The following is a 19,769-nucleotide window of genomic DNA, read 5'->3' on the forward strand; positions in this document are numbered from 1 at the left end:
AAATAGGTTTCTATCTTGTATTAAAAATATTTATTAAAAATATCAAAACGATGGCTTCAGTGATTACAACTAAGTTATTTTATTTTTATACATTATTATTTACACCTCTTTAGGATGTTTTTAAATCTGTATAATGATAGATTGTTTTAATAAAATTCATAACTAAAACATCTTCTCATTATTGTAACGATATGTTTTATTCAATAACAACAATAAACGTTTTGATTTCTTTAGCTTGTAATATCACTTCAAAACCTGTCGTTTCCCTAGATTCGCTCCTCTCTTCATCTTCAAAAGGCGTTTCAATATTCCATCTCATTCTCTCCTTACCAACATTTTGATTTGCCGCCAACATAACCTCTTTGACAGCTGTCAAACTGACGTTTTCGAAAAGCTTCTTAATGTCAAACTGTATGCTTTCTTTGCCGTCCGACTTCTCTAAATAATTCTCCAATCGGATTAAAACTTGCTTATCGTTCCACGGTTCCAGAGTCAACAGATGGAGTCCGATCGGCAACGAGTATTTCACTCCGCCATGACAGTTTTTCAACTTCAAATAATCCTCCTTGCTAATCTGTGTGTCTGCAAAGATCATCTGTGGTCTTAAATGGTGTTCCAGAAGCTTCTTTCTTTCGTAGATTAGACTATCCTTATTTTTGAGATCAGATAAGACTAGCCAGTGGTTCCCTCTAACGTTAAGACCCTGGTCATTGGCAGTTTCATTCAAAGCTTCGTTAACTCCGAAAGCGTCATCTTCTAACAGTCTTCTGTGTAACATCAGTTCTATTTGCCCTTCAGTCAATGACGCACCACCTTCAGATCTGTCAGTCAATACTGAAAATCTATATTTGTCATCTTCTATGCTGATTTTGTTGGTCACCGGATAGTAATTGCCGGCAATCGGCTCATCCAGTGTAAGGTTCCATTGCGGTCTGTAGTTCAGCTTTCGTTTCAGCATTTGCCTTCCATTGGAGTCCGTGTAGAATTCGCCATTATTAATCATATTACTGTTATACATAGCTACAATTTCTTTCCCAATATTATCCTCAATTGGAATCGACCCGATAACCCAATCTATTTCGACCCAATTCACCAATAAAGGATGCACATAGCTTCTGACACTCAAAGAAACATATTCTGTGAAGACACAACGTAGTTCATTGACGATAGAACCAGAGATGGAGGTGCATTTCTTATCGTAGATAAAGGGTTTGGTGACATTAGGACGAAAGATGTAGGCGCCAGAACTTCTCCTTGAGGGGGCCCGGTTGTCGCCAATAGCGGCGCGGTAGAACGCCATGTCGAAGGATACAGACATGAATCCTCCACTCGGATGCGGTATGTAGATGGCAGGGTTCTCGACGTTGAATGAAGCGTTCGATGCCTGCAAATAAGAGGTAAGGTGTTATTGCCAAAATGAAACTAAAATACTTTTTGTGTGTTAATTGAAAGCAAATAATTAGGAGTTTTGTAGGTATTTTTTTGTTCAAAAACTGCTTTATGTATTCTCTTCAGTAGAGCCAAAAAAACCTCTCACCTGATCCCTCATGACAACCTCCTCAGCCTCAGGGTACACCTGCACGATCATGGGATCATCCGACAGCATCCTCATCTCATCTTCGCTGAGCGGCGGAAGGTTCACGACTGGCTTCACTGCTGGCTTGTGCTTCATCTGTTTCACTATTCGACTCTCTTTTATTAGCTTTTGAAGCTCTGCTATGTTGACGTTCGCTGGGGATATAAAAACATTGGTACCTATGTAAAGATTTGAAAAAATATGATGAGAATTTAGATACCTAACTGAGACAAGATATTTGAAATTTAAATTATCTAACGCTTACAACTTGTTTTGTTTCTTAGTTATAACAAATGATAGCTTGGAGCGGCTTAATCAATTTTAAGTAAAGTTGAGACATAATATTTTAAAGTATTACCTTCATCTTCCTTATTATCCTTCAAGATATCCAGCGTAGGGTCTAAATATTTATCATTATCAGTATTCACAAACACTTTTTCTGTATTTTCAAATTTAGCTTCCTTTTCGTCTTCGTCGTCAAATCCTGTATCTTGATTCAACTTGACCGGTCTTTCTACATCCTTTTTATCCATTGCATCTATAGTTTCAATATTAACAAAACTCTGCTCCCTCACATTTTTCCAATAATCGTTGACGCTTTCGTAGAAGTCCATCTTTCTTTTATCATCTTTTGTCTCTCTATTGACACTTCTCTTTTCTCTTTTCACTGTATTTGGTTCTACTTCTACAAAGAAGTTCTTATATCCTAGAGGTTTGACTTTGATTGCTACAAAGACTAATTCATGGGTCGCTGTGGATTTTCTTGTTGGTATTTCAATGACCTCTTTCGGTATTGGTACCAGTTGCGTTTCAATGTAGTCACCTGGAGAAATATAATGCAGAGTTAAATTATTTTATTGAAAGATATATGAAAGAGCCTGTGAAGAAAAATTTCAGTCAGCTTTTTAAGTAGCTATACACTGTTATACTTAGTATATACTAGTATATACTAAGTCTATGGTTATACCTGTTCAAACTAACAAACGGTATCAATGTTAAAATGTACGGTTTGTGAGTTTGACAAGTTACAAAAGGTACGTACACAAGAAACCGACCTACATTGCACAAAATATACAACTATAGTTAGATAAGTGAATATAGTTTACCATTAGGCGCAGTGACTCTGTATTTCTGCTCTGTGACGGGTATCCTAACTGGAATAGCATCCAACTTCCACGCCAAGGGGTTGTAGATTGACACCTGTGGGTCAAGCAATGAAGCATTGATTAGCTATTACCTATATTATTATTATAACCTTCGGTGCTGTTAGTTCCTGCTGACTGATGGAACTTTTTTCCATATTAAATTAAAGTCTAAATTGATAAATGTTGTTCTAGCTATTACCACTGGGAACGCTACCTAGAGTGCGTTACGTCGTCTCAAAGGAATGGTCCAGGAAATGGAAAAGGAATGAAAAAATGCGGTCTTAACCCTTAGAAGTCACTCTTTAGGTGCTCTAGGAGGTGCGGATGGAAAGTGGCCGCTATTGGTTTATTGCGGTAAGAACGCGCTTCGAATCCTCTCTTATCATTCAGCCGCCATTTTGTCATTCTCACCATAAATCGCTGAGAGTGCTCGGAGACGTGGCAGGAGGACTCGTTGAGCATGCAACGGTGCCACTTGAAGTCAACTGTACCGTTGTTGGACATCAGCTTGCTGGGGACAACAAAGAATTATGTTAAATAAGTATGTAAAACTGAATATTTATCAAATAAGTAAGCATATAAAACTGTAGTTGTAATACCACAATATGACCATACAATTTAAGTGCAAACGTGTGTTAAGTGGGTTTTAACTTAATTTGTTTGTTACCACAGTTAAAGGATAAGCCTCCTTACATGATTGATAATATATTAAAGTCTCAAAGTCAACTTCCACCATCATACAGGGTGTTAACTTAATTGCGTTGGAGCGGGAAATGGTAGATACAGCTGATGATACTGAACACGATAAGACATTAAAAAACATATTTTATTTGCTTTAAGCTGACCAACATAAAACAGTTTTATTTAGTACATTTTAAAATTTCATAGTCACCCTATTCAGGTTTAGGTACGTTTGACAGAATGACCATGAACTTGAAAGCCAAGATCAAGGCCAAACAATTCAAAGCCAAGGTCAAAAAAAAGTATGCGTGCATCTGCACCACACTCGTGGAGCCACATCGTCAAGGTACCTACCGAGATTTTGGGTACTCAAAGTACCCAATCCATTGTAGACATTTCATTTTACTCCATAAGTATCACTTTATTAATACACAATTATCTTTTATGAATACAGAACATTTTCATTTTATGCTTCATAACATAGGTCACACGTATTCACAGCACAGCACAACATAAAACGAAATGAGGAACAAGGCTTGGTAATCAAAAGATAGAATTGTAGGTACCTTTTCCCTTTTAGGTAATAATTGTAAAAAATGATTGTAAACAAGTAAACAACAATGACTGACTGACAGACTAGATCCACAGAGAAGGTAATGACTATCATAAATACTCGATGGTTATGATACGCGAGATTGTTATTATTCTACTGGTATTTAAAGTGAGGCCATACTTATTATGAGGATTTCCGTACTATTCGTCATCAAAGACGTCTCAATCGCAAGTACACAACACAAATCGAGATGAGCAAGTGTAAGTAAACCAATTCGTCATTGAAGTAGACCCTGTTATCATCCTGTTATGCATTGTGGTCTTTTATCTTTAGCTGCATACAGACCGGCCAAACGAACGCCAACGAACGGATTTTGTTGACCTTGGTTGCTCAATCTGCCCCTGTATTATGTATGATAAATGTCCATCGGTGGGCGTTCGTTGGGCCGGTCTGTACGCATCTTTAGGTAATAAAAGAAAAATAAAATGTGGTGAGTATCAAGGGTGAATACTAAACGCTTACCTTATTCTGAGTAAAAAGGTTTAATTATTGTTCTGAGCTCCTAGAAAGTCATAAATTATATTCTGTACGATCTATCAAACTTTATGACAATCAGCTGTTTAATTGTTGATTAGTATGTCATTAATCACCATGAATAATTTGAATTTTATTTAATAATTGTTATTACCTACTGTGTAATTAATAACAATCATAGTTACATCAAATAAATTATGAAAAGTGAAGTTGATAACAAATTTACAGTGTGTGTTCTTTTGCAATCGAATGTCTCATTGGTTATGTGTTTGTGTAGGGTGACCATGTTTTTGATTAAGGTAAAACTTTCCACTTTACTTTAGACTTTAAACATAAATATTCGAGATTCTGATGTTTTTTTTCTTAGAAACGTGCTTGGTTAGACTAATACTAACCCCCATTTCCCGCTCAAACGCATTCTAGTTAACACCCTGTATACTTCCTTCAAGATAACAAAAAACACAAAAAAAGTCCCAACTTACTTGACAGCCTCGGCAGTAACTTCCACGGCGCCGGCGACCGCGGCTGACAGCATGCGCTCGTAGTCGTGAGCCACGTGGGCCTTCTCCGTGCCCGTCACCGCGTCGTGGTGCTGCATCACTCCTGTGGGGTAACCACCACCGAACGAAAATTATAAATAATATAGGCCCAAGTATTGCACCTTGTGGGACGCCTGAGCAGCCTAGCTCGATTTCTAATAACAACCACTCGAATGCTTCCATTTTTATTGGCTAGCAATCGTCCATACATAGGTCATAGGTCAGTCGTGAGCCGCGTGATCCTTCTCCGTACCCGGTCGTGGTGCTGCATCACCCCTTTACGTTATGTTATTATTTATAAATACTATAAACAATATGGGCACAAGTATTGAACCTTGTGGGATGCCTGTGCAGACTGGCTCGATTTCTTTTTATAACCAATCGCTGGCTTTTATTTATTTATTTTTATAATATATCTTATTTAATTAAGTGTGATGAATAACATCGACGTTGACGACGACGACGACGACGACGCAGGCGATGATGTTTTAGGTATGGAGTGTCTAATATGACCTCTATCGTTAATGTGTAGTATAAATAATAGAGAACCAAGTATTGAACCTTGAGGGACGCCTGGGAAACTTTGAACGAATCCATATTTATGTACATAATTATAATAAATTTTAATCTTACCCATAGTGCTCTTAAGTTCATCGATAGCATCCATGTTCTTTGAATCCAGTTGCGCTAACACTTGCAATTGCTTCACCATCTATAGATAAACAGAAACTAAAATTAGTCTAAAACCTCAGCTTAATACTAAAAATCATGTCCTAAAGGTATGAGACAAGAAAATATCAGTCTTAAAATAAATTTCCAAATAGCTGATCGAATTTGTTTTATGATAGTGACTGCTCCACAGCTACCGTACTACCATCGAAAACAGCATCGCTTATCTGTCAAACAGCTGTCAGATTTATACAAGTTGTGTCAGTTTCGTTGGATAAGCAATGCTACTTAAAGATAGTTGATTGCCAGGCTACACAGCTTCGTTATCGACGCCGACATAGCGGAAGCTGTCGGTGATGGCAAGATCGCTTCGCCAACATTCATCTAACGAGCTGATGGGCGTCCCACGCTCACCTGCAGCACGTTATTCCCCTCGCGCTCGTACAGCTTGATGGTGGGCTTGGACGTGAAGTAGCCGGTCCAGAACGAGTTGGGGTCGCTAGCGTACGGGAAGAAGTCGTCTCGTTTGGTGGGCAAAGTCGGGCTGTGGAGAGATAGAATAGAATACTCTTTATTTTGCACCATTAAAGAAAGCATTACAATACGAGATTGGGAGGTTAAGCTACGTAGGTTTGATAAGGTCACAGTGACTCTATATGACGAAAAACGAAGGTTCGGAGTGCTGCGCGAGCCACGACTCTGTTTCGTTGTGCAACGTGCCGATTTCACGACAGCTCTCGTTCGCTCGTTTTTCGTCAATATAGGGTTACCCTTCAGGTTGTATTAGACAATGTTTTTCACTATCAAAGAAGAACCTGTGGATAATCCTGAATAAAGACTGGCTATAGGTACAGTCTGTACGATTATTCAACGTCAAGCCGATAGAAAAAAGTCACAAACAACACATCTTTTGCTCTTAAAAAATTTAAAACTCGATTTGGTTTTTCATTCTTTAAGTATTATACGATTCTGTTGGTCCTGTACAAGGAACGAATTTAAAAAAAAAAAACACTGATAAACTAATTAAAATCTACAGATAATTATGATAGTAAACTATAATATGTACTTACTTCGCATCATGCACAGCCTTCAAGTAGCAGTTTGGTGTGGAATAGAACAAGTGCACTTTACCCTCCGCCACTCGGTTTGTGTGTCTGAAAACAGATCATGAGATTACAACCTTTGACCTTAGTAGAAAGGGGCACTACTGGTCAATCTGAACAACTTTTGTTCAATCATTGTAGAAAATAAACCAATAATATAAGTAAATAGTTTTTTGGGATGGACAACTCTCTCTTTTGTTGACTGTATGTCTAGTAGGTACCTAGCTTCTATTATCTATTATAAGATTAGCCTTGACGATTCGATTCAGATTCAGTTCAAATCTAGGTAGGTATGTAGATAGATACCCTAGAGTAAACGCTACACAAGCGCGAATAATTTTTCATATACTTTATGAAATAGAATGTTAAAGTAATAAATTAACTACTCCTGCTACCATTAGGTACTGATTAACTATTGTTATGATAAGGAGTAAACAAAGTAATACAATACTTACGCTTATTAATAATTACCATTAATTTCATGCTATTTATGCAGACACATTCGCTTTACATAATAACAAAACCAAAATTCATGCACGTAAATTAGTTGACACGGTAATATAAATCATGCAATAAGAGAACTACCAACAGGGCAAAAATCGTCAACTTCTGGACATAGGCTTCTTCTAAGTAGCACCCGAATACTCTTACAGAGGAACCCTGATCCCTTTCCATTCTCCGCCCCGTATCATAAGGTTTTACATAACGTGGAAAAGATCCACTTTATTCGTCTTACGTACATATTTTCACAAACGAAATTGTACAGTTTGGAGCAAACAAACCTGACCCCTCACAGGTAGCAGTCACTGACAAATAACAGTAGTCAATGACTCTAAGAGGAGTCAGGTTTGTTTGCCTTAGACAGTACTTCCAACCACCCAACTCACTCAATAAGCTTGTCCAAGTTGGTGTACCACATCCCGGCATCTTGATACGTGAAGTCCCCGCCCATGGTCAGGACGATATGGCCGGAGCGGTAGTGGCTAGCCTCTGCGTTGATGTACTGGAGGAGGGCGGATACCTGGGAGGATACCGTACGGTTCTTGTTATGGTGTCCGGGACAAACTTTAGGGGATAACAAGGTTTTGTCCGAGATTCTATCATCATCATAATCTAGTAACTATAATATAACTTGCACAAAGTGGCGGGTTGTGAACGAATGTCTGATGTCATCTGAAATTATGGGGTGCCGGAGCTCCATACTTGGCCGTATACGTCTGGCGCACTCTTGGTAAGCGACTGGCAAATGATGGGATTGGCTAATCTTGGTGACAAACCCGAAGTAACCTATGGTCTACTCTCTTGAATTTTAACAATAGTGTACTTTTGTCCACGGCCTTCCTTATTTGACCACTATTAGCTAACTACCTGTCTATCATTCAAATTTGTCTACAATAAACCACTACCTGCCCGACTTAAAGTAGCTTAATTTTGGTATCCTAGAAAACCCCAAAAACACAGTTTTGTGTACACTTGGACAAACTTATTGAATAAGTAATATAACCAAGCACAGATACCCGTATTATTACCAAAAGAACATGCTTAACACCAATCAACATGCTAGTTTTAAAGAGCAAAGTTTACTTACTGAATAAGTTTATCCAAGTTTGAGAACCACATGCCCGCGTCTTGATATTGAAAGTCATCGCCCATTGTAACCAAGATATTGTCGGTTACGTAGTGTGAGGACATTCTGTCCGTTACGTTTAGGAAATCGGACACCTATTTGAGAAGGATAATGTTTGGTTTTATAAAGAAATGCTGGACATAGCATAAGCCTCTTTTATGAAGCTACATGACGCTTTGTCTTCAGCCTTCCTCATCTAACCACTACCAGCTACCTGTCTAAGTTTGTTTGTAACAATTTCTAAGGCGTCCCAGGCTATACGTTTGCCTGTTCGTGGTCTCCACCATCCAATGGTGATCCTAAAGTAAATAAATAGTTACAAGACAAACACAAGCCTTATATCAAACCATGCCCATACACAAGTAGGTATGCCCTTTAATACATAGGTAGTAATGGCTTTATAAACAATTCATGAAACATCCAACCAACACTTCAGCATGCTTTGAGAACTCACTGGATAAGTTTGTCTAAGTTTGTGAACCACATGAGTGCATCTTGGTATTGGAAATCCTCTCCCATAGTCACCAGGATATTGCCGGTGGTATACCCGGCCGCCATCTTTGATGTGATGTTCAGAAATTCTGCAACCTATTTTGGAAATATGTCAATACTCAATAGGTACGTAAAGAGTTTCAAAAAAAGCTGTTAAGGGCTGGTTATTTCTGTTTAAAAACCTATAACTGGGTGGATGATTTCTCGATCGGAGACCACAAACAGGCATTTGTTGGTTGGGGTTGGGACCAAATTTCGCTGAACCTTAAAAGTAGAGACTAGATGAGGAAGACCGATGACAGAGTTGTGACGCTTCTCAGGAGAGGCCTGTATCTTGCAGAGGATTATTTTAAGATGTTGATGATGGTTTACCAATGATTTCAAAAGGAAGGATACGCCCTTCAGAACATTTTACTCAAACTTTCTTCATACAAGCAAAATAACTGCCATCTGTCATAATTTGTTGGAATTACGTCAGAGCCGAGTTACTTATCCTGACGACGCAACCTTGTACGTGCGTTCATATTTTACCGTCACCGGACAGTTGGTACATAAAAATATGAGTGAGTTGCATGCGGACGTCCGTACAAGGTTACATCATGCGGCCATTGTAGACTTTGGTAGTAAAATAAATTATCGCTTTAAAATGTGTTTATTTATTAATTAAGGATGATACGATATTCCATATTCCTTTTTGACCTTCGTATCATAGTTTTTTAGCCTTTCACAACAAAAATAGGCATATTTATCACAAGAAACAAAGACTCATCTCTCCGTCACAGACAACTGTCGACTGAGGACCGTTGGCCCTAAAATGTTTATTTTAAGGCCAACGCGCGGGTGCCATTTTCTTGAATGGTTTGGCCTGTCCTTACGCAGTAATATATATGTCAATGTGGTTTACTCTTTACGGGCTGCTGAGGATAAATTTATTTTCACGAGACCTGACCATAATAGCTGCCAGTAAAAGTCACAACTTTGTACAGCATAGTGCAAAGAAAAACCAAAGAGGTATTTCGTACTATACGTTTAAGTAGTTTTTGCGTTGAAAAATAACAAAGTCATACACAGATTGTACACACAGTCATACACAGATTGTACACACAGTCATACACACATTGTATTGACCATTGTCTGCTATATTAAAAGTTAGTCACTCTTTCAATAGATGTCGCTACTGTCAGTAAAGTTCGTCATTATTTCCATAGATGTCGCTACTGTCAGAAGTCAGCTTTCTTTGCACTCTACGCCGACGGCCGACGCTCTCTTTCCGCTAATATATTAAAAGTTCGTCATTATTTCCATAGATGTCGCTACTATATTAAAAGTTCGTCACTCTTTCAATAGATGTCGCTACTATCAGTAAAGTTTGTCACTATTCCCATAGATGTCGCCATTGTTAAAAGTCAGCTTTCTTTGCACTCAACTACTAGTGCACAAAATAATATTCCTAGACTGACAATTACTGTGTAAGTGACTCACCCGTCTGTCGACATTGTGCGCGGGGCTGGCGACGTCGTCGACGACGGGCTCGTCGCCGCACAGCACGTCGAAGCAGAACCCGGGCGGCGGCGAGTACGTGTTGTATAGGACGCCGGTGAATATGTCGGATTTTTCGCCTGTTGACGGTGTTATGATTAGAAAAACTTGCGCACAGGATTCTGTGGTACGGGTGATTAACTGAATAGTGTTGCCAAAGCGGTAAGTAAATATAGCAAGCCGAAAGAAAATGACTCAATTCAGACCGAAAGAGAGTGACTCAATTTAGAATGGCAGCCTGAGTCGCCCCTATCGGCTTACTTTTCTCTTTTTTAACACCCGGTGTAAATAGAATCTCAAATCTTAATGCGCAGTGTTCCAAACTGGATAGCACCACCGTTCCCGAGATAAAGTTTCTTAATAAACAGGCAGACAGACGGACGGACAACAAAGTCACCCTTTAATCCATTAGAGTTACGGATACCTAAAACAGCAACTTAAATACAACAAATATACGTACCCAAATCGTCATCCCCCCGCCACAGCATCTCCATCCTCCTATCCCTCAACCTTGCCCCCTTGTCCTGATAATCTATTCTTCCGAGGAACAGCCCCTGGAACCCCATGCCCGCCAGCAGGGAGGCGAATTCACGCGAGTGGCCGAATGGGTCGATCTGCCAGCCTACGGTGGGTATGCCGCATTGGCCGAATGTGTCTTTGAGTTTTCTGGTAAGGGAAAAATGGGATCGTTAGTCACTTCATAGGTTTTTCACGCATAATGCCCCTTTAGAGGCTAAATGTGGAAAATTTGCTCGCTTCACCTTAAATAGTTACCTGTGGGAAATTTGGGATAAAAATTAGCCTATGTGTGTAGCCAATTAATTCTGGGTGCCAGCTTAATCTGCTGTATATTATGGGTTGCAAAAGGAGCATCCCCTAATGACATATCTGCTGTACTTTATACAGGATGTTGAAAACGTGGTATACTATGCTTTTTCGCGAATTTCCAATAGTCCTAGAGCTAAATTTGTACAAAATGTCCCCCTGGGCCACTCTCTTTCGGCGTAGTATACCACTTTTGCAACAGCCTGTAGTTACGCTTATGTATCACATGACACGCTAAGAAGAATAGCAACCCGCTTTTCTAAACTACGCGATATATTTATAGTGATCTGTAGCTCTAGACAACTCGGTCATAAACTATAAAGTACAGTAACTATACCGTCAGCCTACACCATGGAGAAGCGCTAAGAAGCATAAGAAGTCCGCTCACCTCAACCCCCAAGTGAACTGGTCAATAGTGCTCTGATAATGTGTAGTCGCTTCATCGTTCATGCTCCACGCACCGCCGATGAACTGCAGGCGGCCTTCCTTCACCAGGGTCTTAACCTGCATCAGGGAAACATCACCATCATGTATCTCGCAGGTTTGCTGTTAGAAAGTGCTCTTAGCATTAAGCCCACCTTTTGTGCTTTTATTTATTTTATTAGTGCAATGAGAATTAAATAAATATACAAATCATCAGTCGGTTTTTAGGCATAAAATACCGGCTCACAGCTCTTCAGCTTGTGGATTTTAAGAGCTATGTTGGTTACTTTAGAGTGCCGTGGTGGCTAAGGATTAATGGATAAGGCCTCTTTCTCAGGCGGAGTGTCCAAATTCTGGCATGTACATGTATAAGGCAGATAAATCTGACCCTTCCAGAAGCTGTTACTATGAGAGGGGGGTCAGGTTTCTCTGCACATGACCGTACCAATGAAATACTTTCAATTAAGGAATTCAAGTACGATCATACCACGTGCCCTTACGTTGAAGGTAAACAGTGAGGAAACATGCAGATCTAGATGTTTGACTGACTTAGTATTATCCTCACGCCACAGTGGCAAACCGTTGAGAATGAGAGAACAATGATTCAAAGTAGAACAATGATTTATTACCTTCTGCTGCGTCGCATCGTTCTGTTTGTTCCACCATTTCCAGAAGAATGCTGTCTCTACGTAGATAAACCTGGTGGATGATGAAAAATATATATACAGATATTTGTTTAAACACAGATATTTGTTCTCAGGTCTTGGATGTGCCCGTAAAATGGCAATAGGCCCGCCCCCTATTACATTGGGACTAACAAAACACTCTGGCGAAAAGTGGGTGCAGCAATGCACCTCTGCCTACCCCGCAAGGGAGTACATTAGTACAAGGCGTGAGTGCGTGTGTGTGTGGATGATGAAAAATCATTATAAAGTCGTTGCAACTATAAGTAACTGTTCTGCTGTTCTAAGTTTCAGGTTTACAGATGATGCGATTTGAATCTATAATGTAAAAAAACTGTAAGTATAATATTTTTTTATTAGAATTTAATGTCACTTATTATGTGTTCTTTCGAAACACACAGCGTTGAGTGAAGAAGCAATTATTTGATTTCTTAGTATAAATAGGAAAAAATGGGTTTTTACATACCAATCTGCTGTATTTTCCTCTCTTTCACTTCAGCCAGTGGACAGTGCAGTCTAGAATCTGGATTCTACTCTGTGACGCGCTGTCAAATTTCTGTCATAGCTTTTTGATTTCTTGAATCAAACGCGTTTATATATTTTTGAAAATGGATTTTTTACTAATAATCCATGATAATATTCGTGTTTGTGGAATAAAACAATCAATAAAAGTGTTAATTCACTTAATGTATAAAAAACTCTGTATGAGACATCGTACTTTTCGTCAATGTACAAAAAATAATTTCGCGCCGCTACCGACGCTCCGCCCGCGGGCCGGTATTAATATTTTTTTCAGAAAACCGAGAAGATCACAAGATTACGTGAAGATATTATGATAAATCTCTGTGATAGTGTGAAATATGCTCTCCAGCAATTGGATTCATACCTACCTTCGAAGTCTGAACTGAGTAAGTCAGAAAACTATTTCACGCATGAATCTTTTACGGAACAAAAACATTGCAATTTACAAATGATATTTTATCTTTGTGCTTATACCTTTAAACCAGAAACCAGCTCTGTTCAATGGTGTTTCTTTATTCAAATAGTATTTACGTTGTTACATACTGTATTTACATAGTTTAACTCCATTTGGTAAAGCTAAAAATTCTCATAAGAGAATGCTTACTTATATGAGAACATTTAATTTTGTTCCTATTCATTTAATGCCATGTTATCTAGCATTAGGAAGCCTCTCAGATGGGCTACAGATGCTTGTTAGACCTTTGGTTGTTGGGTTTATAACCTTTACACTGCTTACTTTGAATTTAAATGTTTCAATTCTAAACATGGTATTGATTCTTGGTTTCACAAGTTTGAAAATATTTTCACATCTGGTATTAATTAGTTAACATGTACCTACCTATAGTACCTATCTACATAATATACCAACCTTTTGATTGCTGCATGCATAGATGTGTTGTCGCAAAATATTTGTAATTTGTTGATTACATTATTTATTTACCAAGTGTTTATGAAGGGTGACACAATGAAAATAAGTCACTATTTATGCCCTTATGTGGGTCACCTCTGACTACCCCTTCGGGGATTTGCAGTCGTGTGTATATTATACAGAGAACTTTACACTTATATTAGCAGTTTCACTATTGAGACTGTCATCTTAAAATAAATTAAATATGACATGCAGTGCTGTGGTTGACAATATTGACTTGCAACCAATGGCTTAAGCCAGTAGCATAGTTTGACCTAGCGGATGGGTTGATGAGATTATAATTTATAAAATCTCTTGGCTAATATTTATCCCTATATTTACAACTTTTGTTGTCTTATAGGTTTTTTACCATAATACCTTCTTACAACTTATATGTATACATGTTGTTTTATGCTCACATAGCATTTAAAACTGGCTCGGGGCCCCTATTTACCATATTGACTTAGTTATTAACCATAATAACTTCTTACAACATGTATGTATACATATAAATATGTTGTTTTTTGCTCACCCACAGGATTTAAACTGGCTCGTGGCCTTTTTATTCCTATTTACCTATTACCTAGGTATACATATTATGTCCTTTTACATGCGGGTGTAATGGACAGAGCAACAAAATACATTGCCAGTCTAAATGCTGATAGGCACTGGCTATGATGAACTCATGGATCATCTCATAATGTATTTTAACTTTGCATAATTTCATTAAACTTTCGGAAAGTTATATGTAGCAGTTACTAACTGCAATATTATTGATGACACACACATTGGTGGTGTCGGACCCATCTTCAAGTATCTAATTATTGGGGATTTTATGCAAAGTTTATGAAGGTTTGAACTTTTATAAGTTCATTGTAATACATTGACCAGTCGAAATGCTGTTTATGGCACTGGTGAAGTAAAATGTATTATATTATATTTGCATAATTGCTGGAACCTTCCTCGCGGAGAGGTAAAATCTTATATGGTATCTGCAATTATTCACACACATTGTTCATGGGATACCTATATATGCGAAGTTTATGATGGTTCACAACCGCTTTATATAGCATTTAACCAGTCGAAAAGCCATGGGCTCTGGTAAACTAAAATGCATTGCAATTATTGCAATTATAGTTTTTGCAATTATATATGCAAATATTATGATGTTTAACAACCATTTGTATAGCTTTTAACCAGTCGAAAAGCCATGGGCTCTGGTGAACTTAACTGTACTTATTTTATTATTACATAAAAATAATTAACTATTTACTTGCTATCTGTAATATATTTTCATGATTATAACTTTTTCAAAGTTGTTCATGTCATACCCTTGACTTTGTAGCTATTTGGGGTTTTTAAGCAAGAATTTATGGGAGTTTCAATACTTAATACTCAATCATTTATTGCATCCATAAGTCTTACAGTTTAAAACTGATAATAGGCATAATCCACTCATAAAAAGGTGAATTGCCAATTTTTTCTCCTGTTTACCAAAGCAGCTGCCCGCCAGAACAAAACACAGCCCAAACAGGTTGGGAGATCCTCCCTTTCCAGTGGGGATAGCATGGGACCACCATCACATCCCTATTTATTTTTACAAATAACACCACTTAACGGTTTCTGGCTAAACCCATAATGACAAGATTGTTGCCGCGGAGGCCATGTGCTATTGGGACATTTGATTATTGATATGCAGTGGCCAAACATAATGAAAGCTGATGAAGCAGCTTTCTAGGCCCAAGCCCTTCCTTCATTGGAAGGAGACCCGTTCCCCAGCAGTAGGGACGTGATGGGTTGATGTTGAAGCGTCTGCGCCTTGGCAGCTAGAGTTACACATTTTCAATCTAATATATTGTGTTGTAACTTGCTTACTTTTTCAGGGATCTTTTCTTGAAAGACATAACCTGAGATCTCATATCTTCTATCTTAATGGTGAGCTCTTGTATTGTGCCTATACTTAATATTGCATGTACAATACATATTTTTTCTGAATTTAATTTGGTCTTAATAGCTAACACAGGCTTGCCATAAAGAAGAGCTCAGTGATTACAACAGTAAAGTTGACTTCAGAATGAATGTTTATTCAGTAGACATTGGCATTAATATCACCTATACAAGGTGTATGCCACAGCACATATATTACCACTATGTTGGCTGATATTGTTTGAGCCCGGATTTGAGTACTCCTCATCTAGTGTACCCACATGGCAGGTGGTTGTCAAATGATTTTGCCCAGGTAGCTTTCTATTACCCACATTGCACAAGTTTGTAGTCTCTGGAGAGTACAAACATGAGATAGCTACAAGTCTAAGTGCCTATTATTGTCCTGGACTTTTGTTCACCAAGTTGTGTTAACATTTGGCCTTTATGAGCCTTTCTAAGGATCTATCTGGTAAGGTGCCTATATTATATTGATTTTTATATGTATACCATATACCTACATCATGTGGAGCCTATGACTGATGGCTGTGAAAATACCTATCCAATTATCCATATTAGTTGGGCTATTGAATAGGCCCTATAAAGTGTTTACTTGCATTTATGGTGGATTATATTGCAGTAGTAAATTGTTTATCAAGTATAGATAGAGATGATGTGCGGTTCTGAAACTTTATATTTCAACCTGAGAGAAGGGTGTAAGCCTAATAGCTGTACAAAAGCTGTTTCTATTCTAACTGGCCCTTTACTTAAGTAGGTTGCTACCTACATGCAGGCTTGACTTTTTAAAGACTGTTGGTCCTGTAAAATCTTGGTAAAATTAGTCATGTTTGATTGAAATTGGTACATCTATAAATTTTTCCGTGTACCTAGAGACTAGTCATCACCCATGTATATCTCAAAAGGAAAATTATGATAGTGTACACATAGACAGCTGTCATGTAATCCTATTGCAGTAGGCTATTCAACTACCAAGCAAGGGTGGTGCAGTGACATAAGTCTAATACAATCCATATTTCTGTGCTTTATAAAGTTCAATTTTACTTCAACTAAAAAGGAATACTACCTAATAATATGTATGACTACCTAATAGGTACAAATTACCTATGGTTATGTATTACCTAGAGGGCCTATGTAATACAAATTGATAGGTACTTATATAAAGACAATGATGTAAAATTTTATATTTTCTATTGTCTGTTTCTATGCTATTAGGTATTCCTCACACCTGGATTGGTCCTTTACTAGTTCTAACTTTAATTTGATAAGAAATTGGCTTATTTATGTTATACTTACTTACTTAAATTACTAATGGTATGATTTATGATCCCATTAGCAACATACTTACAGATCATAAGTGTAGGTAAGTATGTGACATGTTGTGTATCACACTAGGTATGTAGTGGATACACACCTATTGATCATTAACTAGAGTACCTATGTACTTATAAATTTAGTTTTTAATTAATTTTCTTTCTTTTAGGTGCAAGTACCTTTATGATGAAGGTGCATTTTAAGTATGTTTCCTTTACAACTATGATGTTGTCTAACAGGAATCTTTATTGTATTTTAGGTATATTTTACCTAAAAAGGAGATCACATAGCGTTTAGATTTTCTAATCTCTTTCACCAGCAGATAACAAACAAGTCTTCACTCAACGCTGTGTGTTTCGAAAGAACACATAATAGACCTGTTTTGCATTACAACAAAACAGATATTATGTGTATGAAGAAACACACAGCGTTGCAGCAACGGCTTGCAGGTGAGTTTTGAAGACTACTATGTCAGAAATTTGACAGCGCGTCACAGAGTAGAATCCAGATTCTAGACTGCACTGTCCACTGGCTGAAGTGAAAGAGAGGAAAATACAGCAGATTGGTATGTAAAAACCCATTTTTTCCTATTTATACTAAGAAATCAAATAATTGCTTCTTCACTCAACGCTGTGTGTTTCTTCATACACATAATATCTGTTTTGTTGTAATGCAAAACAGGTCTATTTTGAATAAGTAAATAATAATGTGTTATGGGTTGTCGATTCCAAAATTTTCGGTGGTAGTAGAGTACGGGTCAGAGAAACCTAACCACTAGCAGCATTGTCCTAGTGTTTCTTAGTCCCAGGCTGTACGGCAGGAAACAGAAGATTTAGTAGAGAACTCACCTTCGTTTCGGGTCCTCCCAGAGTTCCTTCACCACGGAGTCCAGGATGTACTGGACACCGGCCTTCTGGATGTTGTTGCGACCTGGATACGAGAACAAATCGAGTTAATATCTATCTTCTATTTCAAACACGTATTTATCGTCGTATTATTTCAGGAATATTATCGCATCAAAAAAAAACAATTTATCGATGACATAGATCATTTTGCAATAAGACGATATCCAGTAACTACAACTAAAACAAACCCAAAAAGGGGAAACACAATGGGATTATTATACTTAATGGTTAAAAAAATCTATGAATGGTTTTTTTTCAGTAGTTCAGGAGCATCATTAGCAATTTACGTAATTCTGTCATCTGCATACATTATTTGTTAAAAGTCTCATGATAGTTTTTTGTAGTTTTCGACAAACTATAAAACTTGTATGTACAGTAAGGGGCAGAAAATCCTGACCCCTCTCAGAAGCATTGTTACTATGGGAGGGGGGTCAGGTTTCTCTGCACCTGACCGTACTAGACATTTTTTAACTCACTCCCATAATAATACTGGTCGACGGTCTTCAGCCAGCCGACGTCGTCGTGTGTGTGCGGCACTATGTGGACATTCAGAACCCCCTCCTTCACTTGATTGCAGCTCTGAAACGAACAAAGGTTGTCTGGAGGAGATCGCTTGTGCTTTGAGTATACTACCGCCTTTTGTACGCCAATTAAGCCGTTTATCAAACTTTTTGTTGCTGTACAATAAATAGTTCTCTATCTATGTCGCTATTATCATCATGATCACCATCAAGTCTGTTGGAATTTCCGGTGCCTATACATATACACTAACGGTCTTATTCATAAAAAGTTACGGGAGACCTATAGGCCTGCTATAAGCAAATGTCAAAAAAACTTTATTCATAAACGATCAATAGCGCTAAAGAACTCTCCAACTGATTCGTAAAACCTTGATATGCTAAAGTTGGCTGGACCCTACTATACACCTTACGTAAGCCTCCTCTTGTACAAAAACATGGCGGCCGGTCAACAGCTGTTCTGCTTTATTGACGATTTGACATTTGTTGTGAGTTAATATTTGCTGAAAATAAGTTGCCATGGTAACGTAAAAATTTAATTATTTTTTTTGTGGGTTTTGGCTTGGCCACTGCGCCTTTAAGCCAACGTAAACTTTTTTAAGTGCCGCGCCGTGGCTAACATAGATAATAGAGATTGATAAATGAATGAAAGTTTTCGCTATTTTTGTTTATGGTTTCGTCGGACCGGCAACTTAATAGGGTAAATGTCAAAATGTTTGGTCTGTGAAATCTATTAGCATCACTATAGTTATTGAAGGTTTACGGAACTATTATGAATAGAGATTTTTACGAAACCTCAAATAGGCTTAGGGTGGATTCGTCCAAACATCACGTTACACGAGAATAACTATACCGGAATTAAAATTATACGCGAATAAATATCTAGGATAAGTACATTTGCATTCTACCAAGTTATACCATGATTAAATTGAATGAACGAGGAACGAAACTGTAATGCAACTAAAATAAAAATAGCTGCGTTTCAAAGCATGCAATAGAAATGACATGCCAACTTAGTTTGAATGGATTATAAAAGTATGAAATTGTTTATGTTTTAATATTTTATTCGCTGTTGTTATTCTGAGACTTTGCCTTTTAACGTACTTTTGTTTATGTTTTGACAGATGTGTTTATATGTCATTATGACGGTTTTCTAATCAGCTGATGTGCTGCCGCCATTACAAAATTACTCTCGGATAAGCTCGTTACACGGTCAATTTTGGCGGTATAACATTTTATTCTTGGGATAAGCTAGTTATCTTGGTTTCAGGTT

The 19,769-nt window shown here is 37.9% G+C and overlaps 1 protein-coding gene across 1 annotated transcript; it reads right to left on the bottom strand.

Moving 5' to 3' along the window:
* Window positions 1-56: 56 nt before the first annotated feature.
* Window positions 57-18,762, bottom strand: LOC105387687 (lysosomal alpha-mannosidase). Its single transcript, XM_048624319.1, has 17 exons — window positions 18,751-18,762; window positions 18,455-18,614; window positions 17,922-18,003; window positions 12,336-12,405; window positions 11,672-11,787; window positions 10,919-11,124; window positions 10,402-10,538; window positions 7,688-7,821; window positions 6,768-6,851; window positions 6,112-6,241; window positions 5,662-5,740; window positions 4,972-5,092; window positions 3,133-3,232; window positions 2,683-2,776; window positions 1,935-2,399; window positions 1,538-1,731; window positions 57-1,384 (listed from the first exon to the last, which is right to left on the bottom strand). Exons 1-17 carry the CDS (start codon window positions 18,760-18,762, stop codon window positions 197-199), a joined length of 3,372 nt encoding a protein of 1,123 aa, XP_048480276.1. The 3' UTR covers window positions 57-196.
* Between the last annotated feature and the right edge of the window lie 1,007 nt (window positions 18,763-19,769).

The sequence above is a fragment of the Plutella xylostella genome, chromosome 11 (genome assembly GCF_932276165.1).
Source record: "Plutella xylostella chromosome 11, ilPluXylo3.1, whole genome shotgun sequence".
Classification (NCBI taxonomy): Eukaryota; Metazoa; Arthropoda; class Insecta; order Lepidoptera; family Plutellidae; genus Plutella; species Plutella xylostella.

What these genes read in the sequence shown, in the direction of transcription:
- LOC105387687 (XM_048624319.1), bottom strand. An exon ending in AACTTGGACAAGCTTATTGA is followed by an intron (nt 6,852 to 7,687) that starts GTGAGTTGGGTG and finishes ATCTGTTTTCAG; the next exon opens with ACACACAAACCGAGTGGCGG. An exon ending in CAGAGTCACTGCGCCTAATG is followed by an intron (nt 2,400 to 2,682) that starts GTAAACTATATT and finishes ATATTTCTCCAG; the next exon opens with GTGACTACATTGAAACGCAA.